This window comes from Miniopterus schreibersii (assembly GCF_964146895.1).
Source record: "Miniopterus schreibersii genome assembly, chromosome: 1".
Classification (NCBI taxonomy): Eukaryota; Metazoa; Chordata; class Mammalia; order Chiroptera; family Miniopteridae; genus Miniopterus; species Miniopterus schreibersii.
Genome location: NC_138101.1, coordinates 84,643,491 through 84,657,185, shown reverse-complemented (window position 1 = coordinate 84,657,185; position 13,695 = coordinate 84,643,491). Strand labels below are relative to the sequence as shown.

The following is a 13,695-nucleotide window of genomic DNA, read 5'->3' as shown; positions in this document are numbered from 1 at the left end:
TCTTCTGGGAATCGAGCCCACAACCTGGGTATGTGCCCTGACCAGGAATTGAACCAGCAACCTTTCAATGCATAGGTTGACACCCAACCAACTCAGCTACACAGGCCAGGGCAAAAGGGTGCTGGATTTTTAAATCCCTTGGAAGTCAGTCAACCAAAGGGGGAGAGACTTGCAATCATGGGAGAGGTGCAACAACAATGGCTGCCTGTCTTTCTCTCTGCACCTCTGTGATCAGAAGCATCAATCAGTGATCAGGACACATGCACAGATGCCTGTCACATGGCTGATGGGTGAAGAATAGGTAGCTACTACTGTAATAAAAGCTGAAGTTGACTGAAATGAACCACAATTTATAGTCTAAGCCTTCCCTGGGAAGTTGCAAGCCTTTAATAGAGTCCAGAGTTCCAAAAATGTTATTTTAGACCAGCAATTTTCAACCTTCATGGTTGAAATTTTTAAATTTCATGGCACACATAAACTGATTACTAAAATTTTGTGGCACACCAAAAAATGTTATTTTTTGCCGATCTGACAAAAACTATATGTATAATTTTGATTCATTCACACTAGATGACTGTTGTGTTAGCTGTGATCATTTTTTTAATTTAACAATCTAAGGAAAAAGAAGTCAGGTAGTGTATGTTTTAAAAAAAATTATTGCACCAGTGTGCCTGCCATGGCACAGCATTTGAAAATCACTGTCTTAGATTTTGCCAATGCAATTGTTATCTTGGTGGGGAGACAGATTCCTGATACTTTACTGCCGTCTTCTCAGAGTTCTCTCTGTAAATAAATTTTATATATTGAATTACTCTAAATTTTCCATTCTTTCACTAATGACTTTCTATAAGGTAGGAGAAAGCTTTAGAATTTTATCTTTATTTGATTTGAGAAAGATTACTGAGCACCAATTAAAGATCTCAAGCAGAGTAAACAAACAATAGCAACACTATTTAAAGGAAGGATGGGAAAATTTGGGAAGTCATGTTCCTTTACTTTATCTAGAATTCTGTTATTTAGTATTGGCCACACTTTCTGATAGGCAGTCATGTTTGGTTTTTTATTTACAAAAAAATTTAAATAAAACAAATGAATCAGTGCTTATTAAATGAGGTTTAGTAGACCAAAAAAATGTTTAAAACATAGAGGCAAAGGGTGAAAATAACAAAGACATAAATTGGTAATGAAATCATTAGGAATCACTGTTCTAAAACTTCTGTGAGTCTTAATGAATTTTCTATTTCAAAAATACCAATTGTATTTTGCACTGAGATACAATTACCTGCTGCACATAATTTAAGAAGATCTCTAAATGTCTGAGTAGTCATAAAAGATTACAGAATATTAGAACAAGATAAGACTTTATAGATTACTTTTATTTGGTTGATTGACTTTAAGTTGGAAAGTTATTACTTTAGAAATTCAGAAACACCTTTCTAAAATTGAGTATTACGGTGGAAAGCATCTCAGTAAAAATTAGAGAAAATTGTATTGGTCTCTGGCATGGTGGAATATTTTTATATGCTGTGTGTTCCCTTTAGATAGTGATAAACCTATTTGAGGATCATTTAGCTTCCATCTGTTATACTTTTAAAGAGCATTGCCATTTAAAACAGATTTTTGAAAAATTATCTTTTGAACTCATGCAGACTTTCTGAAAATGCCTGTGTAGCCCACCAAAAGAAGTCTAATACTCTTTAACTTAAAATTTCCAAAGGAAAATGAGAGAGGAGCTTTCAAAAGTGATCAATTTTTCCATAGGTAAAAGGGCCAGTTGTTTAATGAGAAAAATCAAAGTTAAGTTTATATAGAGAGGTTTAGATTTTCTACAGTATTTTTAGAATAAAGGCTATTGGTCTTGCTTATTGAACGATAAATTAAAACACAATTATAAATATATTGTTAATCATTAATAGTATGGATTTTTTATTCCCAAAAAAAATAACACCTAACTTCTAAAATAGGTGGTATGGAAAAGAAAAAATTGCGCAGGAAGTAAAAAAGATCCAACAGTATTTAAAATATAAGGATCCCTTCTAATGAAAATGCAGACTTGACATTGCACACTTGAACGTTCTGACAGCTGTGTTGTTCTCTCAGCTTCTACAGATGACAGTGCGGCCGAGAAGAAAGGGGGGGCCCTGCACGCTGGCCTCATTGTTGGGATTCTCATCCTGGTCCTCGTTATAGCTGCAGCCATTCTCGTGACAGTCTACATGTATCACCATCCAACGTCAGCAGCCAGCATCTTCTTTATTGAGGTAAGTTTCAAATATTACAAACTAAAAAGCATGCTAATTGACAAACTCTTTCCATTTGCCAGTGTCACCTATATTTAATATTTAGCACATTATTTCTCCGTTTTGCAGTTGGGGGCTGGCTGGTTTCACACACACACATGCACACACACACACACACACATTGATAGATTGCTTTCATGTGATGAGTTCAGTTACCTCATCTCAGGAGCTTTTAAAGAAATAACCTATCTTGCCTTTTACAGATCTAAAGGAAAATAGAAACCATATTTTTTGTCCTTTTATACCAAATATGTTAACCAGCTGCTCTCCTGATTCTAGAAGGAAGTACAGCATATGCTGGAGGCTAAAGAACTTTACTTAAATCAATTAATCAATAGATACTAATTCAGCACCAGCTGGATGCAGATTACTATATGGTGAGCCTAGCAAAATGCTCACAAACCTATTTAGGAAAAATAATAGCTTTCACTATTAAAAAAACAGATATAACAATACAATAATAGTATAGACCATCACCACTTTGTGTAATGTGTGTATATTTATACTTTTACACACACACACACACACACACACACTCTCATACAAATACAAAAAAAGCCCCGTGCTGAATCAGTGTGTGTTTCCATGTACAGAATGTAGAGGTGGAGCCAGTGCCCTGGAGCAATCAGGTGAAGGACCTGGGTCTGTGTATAAAGGGCCAAAGCCAAACCCTGGTGACCAGAGGCCTGAACTGGGAAGCCTAGAGGCCACAGTATAAAGCCAGGGTGACCAAGTCACCTTCTCTCCCCAGATGATTGGGCTTCCTGGGCCCCCTCTATGTGCAGCTTTCATTCCAACATCTTACTGGGTCACTGATTTTCCAACACCAAATAAATACTAGAGCAATAAAGGAAATCTTTCCCTTTGGAGTTTCAAACATGTAAAGTTTAAATATTTTCCAATTCATTGATTGATAAACAGAAAGATTGCTTAGAATTTTGTTCACTTGTTGAGTAAGAAATTATAATGCCTTTTATTTATTTTTTAAGTTTATCTTTATTATTGAAAATATTACATATGTCTCCTTTAGTACAAAGTTAAAATTATCTTTGTCACCTTTAAAAAGGAGAGGTGAATGAAAGTCAATTAAGTAATTGCTCGGAAACCCTATATGGATCTCTACTCTCTGTAGAATCAAGTGCAGCTTCTTAAGGTCGGCATTCAAGGTCTTGGAAAACTGGATCTTGTCCATCTTGTCGGTCTTTATCCCATTGCTCCCCAACTTGAAGTTGGCACTGCCATCAAGTTTCACTCTTTGCTCTTCTCCACGCACACCCCAAGCTTTCCATGCTACCAAGGCATTGCTTACTCTGCTTTCTCCACCAAGAAAGACCCCCAATTCTACCTCAGTCCTTGTGTTCAAGATCCTAACAGCCTTCAATGCCATGCATCCTGTAAGCTTCCTTGGACCATCTCTCTTTCTGGACAGCTCAACATAATATTAATTTCTCCTCTGAGATTCCATCCATTGTAATGTAATCATATCTTTCTCCTGCATTTACCTTTCTGTTCTGCATTAAAGTTAAATATGCACATGATTTATTACACCCTACAGATTTTTAAGCTCTGTAGGATTTGGAGTAAATCACTTTAAGTTTCTTTCCAATAAGAGGTATCCCATTGGTATTTTGTAGGGATAAAAGATAATAAATATACTAGAACATGTCAAGATTCCACTAAAATTTTACGTATGACGTATTCTAGAAATGGCATCTTGTTTAATATCATAAGAATGGAGAAGTTATCAGGCACTGCGCTAAGCTGGAAAGCTGTTAAGTGTTGTTAATGTGCTGGCTTTTCAAGGAAGAAAGTAGAAAGCTTCCCCGAGGTCATGAAAGCGTGCCTCAAAGAGCTGACAAGAAACACACTGTAAAGCTTCAGCAAGTAGCCAGACAACAGGCTGCCTCTGTAACCCCTCAGATGTTTAAGCCTTTTAATAGGCTGTGCAGTTTACTTTTGACATCGTGAAAAAGAAGATACTGTGAAATATCTGATGTTGATGGTATTAGTGGGAAATTGCACAGCTCAAAAGGCCTACTTCACACCCGTTCACAGCAGCCCTGGGTGAATACAAAATAAGACTGTAGAATAGTGAAAGTATTTGGGGGGTATTTGCCTTTTTAAATCAGTCTTACTGTTTTATAATCAGAGCCTATATGTCCAGTGTTTGTGTGAATATGTACACATACATGTATTTATAGACTGTTGGGAGCTAGAAGGAATCCTAAAGATAATTTGGTTCCCTTCCCTCATAACACAAACGGAGAGACCAAGGCTCAGAGTGGTGGAAGACCTCCAAGGTCAGAGAGCCATAGTTCTAAGAACTCTTCTCTTTCCACACTCAAGTGAGGCAGAATCATTCTGCAGGTTCCAGCTTCTCTCCTCTTGGCCTTTTTCCTTCCAACTGAGTCAATTATCAGTTTCTACTTAAATCACTACCTCTCTGAGGGCCTGCTGTCTTCATGCAGCTCACAGTGGCTGCCCGGCAGATGATTTTTGAAGGTGATAATTATAACTTTACTATTATTAACGCTGACCCATGTTTGCAAAACAAAATACAGATCCATAATGACTGCATAGTTAGTGAAATACCAGATCTATGAATTCGAAGGCTTTGAATTACCAATTAAATTGGAGTTATTGCCGCATAAAGAGATGGAATTTACCAATATCCTGTAAATTGCTTTTTTATTCCATATCATGAGGCTAAATTTTAAATGAAATTGATGCACTTTTTTACATTATGAAAGTAATACCTGTTCGTTATAGAAAATTTGCAGAAATGTAAAAGGAAGAAAAAGGAGTCATTTACAGTCTCAACATGCAGAAACAATCACTCTTACTGTTTTAATTTATTTTCTTCTGGAGTTCTTATATGCGTAATCTGATATTTGCCCATCTCATATAATTGTGATTTCACTGAAATGCAAATTGACATTCTCTTCTTATCAAATAAAATTTTCCTGTTTTACTAAGTCTTTGTAAATATCATTTTAGTGGCTGTATACTATTTCATTCAACATTCATTCAGTAACTTTATATTGATTGCCTTTTATGCTAAGTGGCAATTCAGAAAGCACTGAGGGCTTCACATGGCCTGTAACTCAAAAAGAACCTTATTTCAGCCAATTTAGGACTGCATATTAGTCTCCTGTTGCTGCTATAACAAATTACCAAAAACCTAGCAGCTTGAAGCATCACACAATTATCTTACAGCTCTGGAAATCAGAAGTCTGAAATTAGTCTCACTGGGCCAAGCCAAGGCGTCAGCAGGGCTGATTTCTTCTAAAGGCTTCAGGCCCCGGCTGCCGTTTTCAGCTGCTAGAGGCGGCATGCATTCCTTGGTTCCTGGCCCCTTTCCATCATTCCAGCCTCTGCTCCTGTCATCACATTTTTTACTGCTAACTCTGAGCCCCCCGCCTTCTTCTTGTGAAGCCCCTTGTGATTACCTTGGGCCCACATGGACAATCCAGGGTAATCTCCCCATCCTGAGATCCTTAATCTAAACACATCTACAAAGTCTGTTTTGCCATATAAAGTACCACTGACAGATTTTGGCAATTCTGACATGGACATTTTGGGGGGCCATTATTTTGCCTACCACAGACTGCATGAAATGCAGTAGGCATCACACACTACCCGTTAAACTATGACCCCCCCCCTTGACCATAAGAGACATCCCAGTTTCAGTGATATTGAAGCGTGACTCAATGTGTATCTCATGTATTTCACAATGAAATTCAGACTTCGTTGAGCACTTGTAGGAATTAGCTCCTGTGCTAGACACTGTGTACACTGTGACAAAATTTAATGACTTTGCATTATAATGATCATGCATATAGCAGAGTTCATGCAACCAATTTAGTACTGTGGACCACTGGGACTCTTCTCATTTTTTGCTATTATAATTAGCCCCATTATGAATATAATAATGGTAACAGTGAACATTTATTAAATTCTCTAATGGAAGTGATTTATGCTTATTACCTCATTTAATTGTCACAAGACTTTATGAGGCACTAAGATTATCTCCCTGTCATAAATGAGGAAACTGAGGCACGGGATTTAAATAACTTGCTCAGCATCAAGCAGTTAGTCAGTGGTGGAGCCGGGATTTGAGCCGAGGTTCTCCGGAGACCATATCCTTAACCATTAGGCAGTGCTGCCTCACAGTGTATAGAAATACAGGAAGATGTATATCTATGGGCAGACATTGTGTGCTGAGAATAGATTCCCAAAAATAGAATCAAAAGAAATAAAGAGTTTAAAGGTACTTAGTATTGCCAAAATCATTGCCCAAAAACGTATACCAATTTACATCGCTTCTGTTGTTATTGTTTGTTTATAGTGATGATAAAGACAGTGGCTATTATTTATGTTTTATTCTTGCAGAGAATATACACCAATTATTATAGATTTTGTGGATACAAACGCTCTTCCTCATATGAAGTGTTTACATGGCCTGTAGCTTTTAAACTTCTTGTTTGTAGGAAGGAAATAGGATAAAGTGGGAATTAAAATCTAATTTGAATTACATTGTTATGTGGAGTTCTAAGTAAATGTGACTAAATGCAATGAAATGACTAAAATCAAAAGTAGATGACAATGACGAGGTCTTGATAATAAAGCAAATCATCACCCCCTATATTTTATAATTAAACAATAATTGAATTAACTGTTTCCATTCCGTTTGCTCATGGAGTGAGGATCAGGTAGAAGAGTTCTGTTTTCCTAAGAAATTCAGTCTTTATCTGACATTATAGTCTGTTTTCATGAACTTATCTTTTGTATTCTTCCATTGCCCTCTTTAGATCTTACATTGAGCATTTTCTTTGACTTTTTACTAAATGGCTTTCACTTTATGTTTACCTGTGTGGCTTTTCTCAGTAATTTCATTAAAAGACATTTGATTTTGACCAAAATTCATCCTGTTATTCAAGGGTGACTAGCATGCTTTAAAATCCTTTTTTAATTTAAGTTTATTATCTTGAAACAAAATAGAAAGCACATTCAAATAAGCATGCGTCCGTTAATTTTTTAATAGATTTTGATGACACTACTCTGTCTTTAATATTTTGTAAGAATTAAATATGCCTTAGGTTCTACATTATATTTTATGAACATTTCTAGACACAAATTCTGTGATTTATAATACATTTTAGTGTTACATGAATATGGGTTATAGAGATAAATGTTTCCACTGTTGAATACTATCACATAATTCTAAGATTTTTAGATAATATACATGAAACATAATCTAATTTAAGGTAAAGAAAATAATATTATAAAGTGGTACTCATATAAAAAAAATCCCATGGAAGGATTCTATGTGAGCTATAAACAAAATAATTTAGACTAGCAAAATTAATAAAAGAATTCATTTTGAACACTGCCCTTGATTTTTCTTAGTATTTTAAACAATAGCTGGTATTTAAACATTTATGTGCAGATTTTATTGTTCTATATTAATATAAAAGAAGAAATGTGTAAGACCCTAATGATCAAAATGATCGATACCTTGAAAAATAGATGCTATGAGTAAAACATTGGAGGGTTTTGGTTTGTTTTTTTTCAATAACAAAATAATGCTGCAGAATAGTTCTGGAAATACCCTCAGAGATAAAGGAATCAGTATTAACAGCTCATTTAAAGATAGTAGAGAAAAAGGCAAAAATGATAGGAACGGTGCCCCTCATGTCTGAGGAAGACACTAAGATTTCAACGGCAATGGAGTTTTCCTTTAAATAGATTATCATTCTTACCTGAGGATTGGAGAAAATACAGGCTATGGAGCTCTGCTGTCAGTGTGGGAGCCACTACCCCTAGGTAGCTATTCAGCACTTGAGATGTAGCCTTAAATGAGACCCATGTAAAATACATGTCAGATTTCAAAGTTTGAGTACAAAAAGAGAATGTATAATATCCCATTAAATTCTATATTAAATACATGTTGAAATGAAAATAACTTGGGTATATTGGTTTAAACAAAATATATTATTAAAATAAATTTCATTGACTTTTACATATCGCTACTAGACACACAAAATTATGTATGTGACTCACACTTTATTTCTATCAGATAATGGTAAGGAAACCTTCCAGAGGAGAGAGGATTAGAAAGAAAGTCTGATTTGCTTCATATGTTTTGAAAGTGGAAAACCAAGTGATTTTCAGCACAGAGAAGAGGGGATTAGAAGCTTGAGGAAGGAGGTGGCTGACAAGCTATCTGATATGTTGACCAATTATTCATTCAATTCATTCATTCGTTCAGATTTGTTGAGCTCCTATTATAATGTACCAGGTACCCAAGGTACAGAGGTCAATAAAAAATGGACAGGAGGTGAAGACAGATGATAAATATATCAATCTAAGTATGGATTTCAAGTTGATTGTTTCATTTTACAAAAGAAGCAGTCTTCATAAAATGCTTGAAAGAAATGTTATCTTTCTTGAGCAGTAAGATATTATTAGTCAAATAATATCTAGATTTTATAGCATCTAGAACTGTGCAATGACTGGGGTGCAGGAGATGCTCTACCCCAGTGGATATAAGAGTCTCTGATGATATTTGTGCGTAAAGTTGCAATTTGGTAATAAGAGAGATTATTATTATCACTATCATTATTTTTCTCATCATTTAGGACTTTTTATAGAGCTCTGGATATATATTTGTAAAAAAGAGTGAAATAAAAATGAGTATTCTCCAAAACAGTTAATTTTCCTAAAGGACCAAATAGTCTTACCATTCTTAAATTGTGTGTACCAATTTGAATTAGAAATTGCACAATGATTTTCACAATAAAACCTAGACATAAATGTCTGAATACCAGGGATTGTTCATATTGTGCTTTAAAATTTCTATTATTGTCAGGGGACCAAAAATATCTGCCTTTGGTGTAAGTGCCCAGTATTTTCTATCAGCAAAATCATAGGCTGTCAAAACAAAAAGAAACCTCAGCATTTGTGCATCCCACGGATTCCTCAACTTCTCTTGAATAAATGAATTCCCCAAGTATCTACCACAGATACATTTCCTTGGAGTTTTGTGTTTTATCTTAAAAACTTGTGTGAATTTTGCATTATGCTTTCTGATATAGACACACTTGTTTGATGTAAAAAAAAAAAAAGATTCTTCCCAGTCTTCTTTTTTGTTTGTTTTTAATTTATTTTATTTTGTTAATTTATCTTTATTGTTGAAAGTATTGCAGATTTCCCCCCACTGACCCCCTGTACCCTGCTCCCACCCCCTCCCCAGGTCTTCCCCGCACTGTGGCCTGCCCGTGGGCTATGCATGCCTGCGTGTCAGTTCATTGGCTAATCTCTTCCTGCCCCCCCCCACCCGTTCCCTCGGAAATATGTCAGTCTGTCGCATGCTTCAGTGTCTCTGGATCTTTTCTGTTTGTCAGTTTAGCCAGTCTTCTACCAAAGTTAACATTCTGAAAGACAATTCTTACCTCTTCTGTAACTTACTGCATCCCCTGCACCCCAGTCATTGCATAGTTCTAGATGCTATAAATCTAGATAAATTCACACCAGCAATTGGAAATCCTGGAACCTAAGTGGGAAGTGTCCTTTCTACACCTTTGTTGGAGGCCATTTCAGTGAAGAATTAGAAATCCAGGATGGCAAAAAAAAATTCGCTTGTGTCATGTGACACCTAGTTTCATAGCTGAGACTTGAACTCGGAATATCTTATCCTGGGCCTCCAGGCCGTTCTGCTACAGCAACAACGTAGCAACAGTCTTGAGCAGCGTACATACAACTCAAGGGATTCCCCATCCCAATAAATATTTGTAGAGAACAAGGACCCGTGGAAAATATGATTTAAGAAAGACAGGCAGCTGTGGCCCTCAACTTTTCCTGGCAATCAGTAGTCCTGCCAGGAGAGAAGCCAGAACAAGTCAGACAAGGATTTAAAGGCTGCTGCTGAGAGAAAAAAAAAAAAAGTATTTACTAAAAGTGCTGTGCAGCTGCTACATGAATAGCACTTGGGCGTCAGGAAGACATGATCCATTGCCTAACCTATATAGTAAATACAGAAATCATTTCCTAGACCTATGAATCTTTTTTTTTCCCTTGAGGTCACATGTTTTTTTATGAATTTTGCCCTTAATGTATTCCTTAATCTTATTTCAGTCATAAAGAAAACTCAAGGAAAAATTGATTTGTTAAAACAAAATATTTTTATTTCTTAAAGGAGGCAAAAGATGGCATTCACTTTTGATGAACTGCTACAAAGAAGGAAAGATTAGGCTAAACCTTACTGAAATAGTTTGACGCCCTCATTAAAGAAGCTGTTTTATTAGCTGGCAGCTTTCCAGAAACATAGTAAAATATAGGAGAAAATGGGCAAAACTGGTTTGCGCTTTTTTTTTTAAAGACACTGTTTGGATTTTTATGGTTTTCTTTTCTCACTTTCTATTCTAAGATGCTGGAATTTTATTCATGTACATCATGGAATGTTTTTGAGACATCAGTTCAAGTTCATGGTGATTCATATATATATATATATATATATATATGATTTCTTTTATAAAAGTCATCTTGTGGATAACATTTTAATTTAAATTCCTAAAACTAAAATACTGTTTTTAATTTAATAAAATGTTTTCTTCCATTCATTGGGAGCAACTATTAAAACTACTAAATAAAATATTTAATACTTCACTGAGTTCTCTGCTCTAATTCCTTCTTAATTACTAGTCCCTAACTTATCATTTTTAATTGTGCATAAAGCCATGAAGTAAATGAGATATATTATATTTTACATATACGTGAAATATCTATAGGGAAGCTAATAGGTGAAAGAACCATATGAATAAATATATAAAGACCTGCAGAACTGTAATTCAGTTAAGCATTTGTAAGTACATGATAAATGTTTTAAGTATTCAGATCCTTTCCTCTGTTACCTCTTAAAAAGGAGATTACCCCACTTACAGTACCAGCTGTTGAGTAATTTCTTCCTTGTGTCTTTGGTAACTATTCTTTGTTAAAATAAACACATCTCCTTGTTTGTGGAGACAGAGAATAGAACTTTAAGTTTAGCAATAATTATTGCTTCACAATAATAACGAATGTATTCAATTATAAGATTATTTTTCCCACTAATTCCATATACTATAATTTTTTTCTGGCAGAAATACAAAACAACTAACAATAAGTTGATTATTATGACATGCTTTGGTTTATAAATAATATTAAAGTGATATGTGATTATTAGAGGATTAAAATTTTGGATTTGAGTTCAGCAGGTTAAAAAAAATCATAATCTAGGGAATAAAAATGTAAGGAACTGTATTTTAAATGACAGAAGTAATCATGCTCTTTGTAATTCTATTAGAAGAGATTAGCCAAGGGTACTTTTAATTTGCAAATGGATTAAGATTAGTTTGCTCTATTTTCTTGAGGTGATGACTGTATAGAAACTTTCTTAATATAAACAAAATAATTTTGATTCAAAATTAAAACCCCTTTTTATATTATATAGTAAGTCAGAATTATTAGTTTTATTGCTACCTTCTCTACTTTCAGCTAATTACAACATTTATATTTTAATGAAAAAGCCATTCATCTGTTTCATCTATTCAAAAAAAGAACAACAAAACATTTTATGAACACTGACTCTGTGCCAAGTGTTTTCTTTGTTAAAGACTTTGAAAGAGAAATTATATTTGTTTTGTTAAAAAGAGAAAACTTTTTCTTCTATATAAAGAAAAATCTGTGAGAGTTTTTCAAAACCTTAGTGCAAGGCAAAGTTCTAGGGTTCAAGTAAGGGATGATCTCCTCTTAATTGTATATCATATTTTTTCTCTTATATTTCAATTTACGTCACATGTTATTTCTTCTTTAGTTTTTCAAATTTTCCTTGCTGTTGACCTTGAAATATCTGTGATTCAGTACCTTGTAATTGTACTTGAATCTTGAATATGTACAAGTTTAATATGGCAGAAATTTGATGTAGAGTGAAGATAGGTAAGCAACATTGAATTTTAGTGAGGAAAGTAATCTCAAAACGTATAACTTAGTATGTGACTTTCAAGTTAAAACTCTCATGTTTCCTGAAGGAGTGGGAAGGCATCTCACCAAAGTGGTAGGGTGCATTCTTCACCCCATGCTTGTAGGGAAACATGGTCAACCTGAAATGTGTTCAGAGGAGAGTTATTGGGAGTATGAAGGACCTCTGTCCATGCAGGAAATGGATGAAGGAAAGGAAAGATCTAGCAGAGATGAGTATAAACGGAGCAGCAAACTAGCTCCTCACCAGTGTTGACAGGCTGTTGGATGATCAAGTATCTGACTTGTTCTGGATGGATCTGAGGGATGGACATGAGGTTCTCTGGGGAGAAGCTATGAAGACACAGATAAGGGCTCAATAAAAAGCTTCTCTGATGATCAGAGGTACCCAGAGGTGGCACTTGGGCTCTGGAGTGAAGAGCTCTTCGTCCCCACTGGAAACTAAGCTTTCAAGAGGTCCCTTATCAGGAACTACACAGAGCATATTTACGCATTATATAAGAGGTTGAGCTAGAAGGAATGAATTTAAGATTCATTCTGTCCCTGTAAGTCTAGGATATTCTGGTTCCCTCTCCCAAAGTTGAAAGATACAGAAATAACAAAGTAAACTAGAAGGCATGATTGTACAGGCTTGCAGTTTTTTAAGACATCTCATTTTTGAGTAACACAGAGTGAAAAAGTGAAACACATACCCAAGCATCAAGGAAGACTATAGTGTTCCTCTCCAGAGAATATAATTATTTATGAGGTAATAATCTGAGGTTGCGGGGAGTACCAACTCTGCACATTTTAAGGAAAATCATAGTATTGGCTAATGCCTTAGATTTCATGTTCATGTCTCTGAATGGCAGGAAAGACTTGAGTTTGCTTTTAGTAAGTCTGCATAAAAACAAAAGAATTGATAAGGAAAGTAACTGATTGTAAAGTGTCCTGAACAAGTCCTTCCCAAAAGGGGCTACAGAAGAAAGCAACATAGAACAGAAGAAAATAACAGCGCCAGGATACAAAGTGCTATTTGTTGCTTTTCCCATGGGCCTCTCCACAAATGAACTTCTTAAATTTTACCAAGAGGAGAAATTGCCAGTTAAATACATATGCTTTCTTTAAATAGGTAGGAGAAGCAAAGCATACTTGGCATTTTCCACTTAGAAATAAAGTCCTCTGTGTTTTGCTATCTTCATCTTTTCCTCTCTTTCTCCTAAGATTTAAACTATTTAAACTATTCTCCCTCAAAATCACTTCTGCTACCGTTTCCTTCTTTTACACTCTGCCAAGCAGCCTTAGGGAATTTTTAAATAATATGCATTCAAAAAAATTTTCTGAAATTTAAGCTGGCATTGTTTCTATTTTATTTCTATTTTATTTAGCTCTGTGATCC

At 35.2% G+C, this 13,695-nt stretch overlaps 1 protein-coding gene across 1 annotated transcript in view; it reads left to right on the top strand.

Annotated features, from left to right (window-relative positions):
• The window catches only part of PLXDC2 (plexin domain containing 2), a 396,924-nt gene that overhangs the window by 366,931 nt on the left and 16,298 nt on the right, over nucleotides 1–13,695 (top strand). Inside the window, exon 13 of the mRNA XM_081132248.1 lies at nucleotides 2,101–2,261. Coding sequence (XP_080988374.1) covers nucleotides 2,101–2,261 — 161 coding nt within the window. The remainder of the gene's footprint in view (nucleotides 1–2,100; nucleotides 2,262–13,695) is intronic.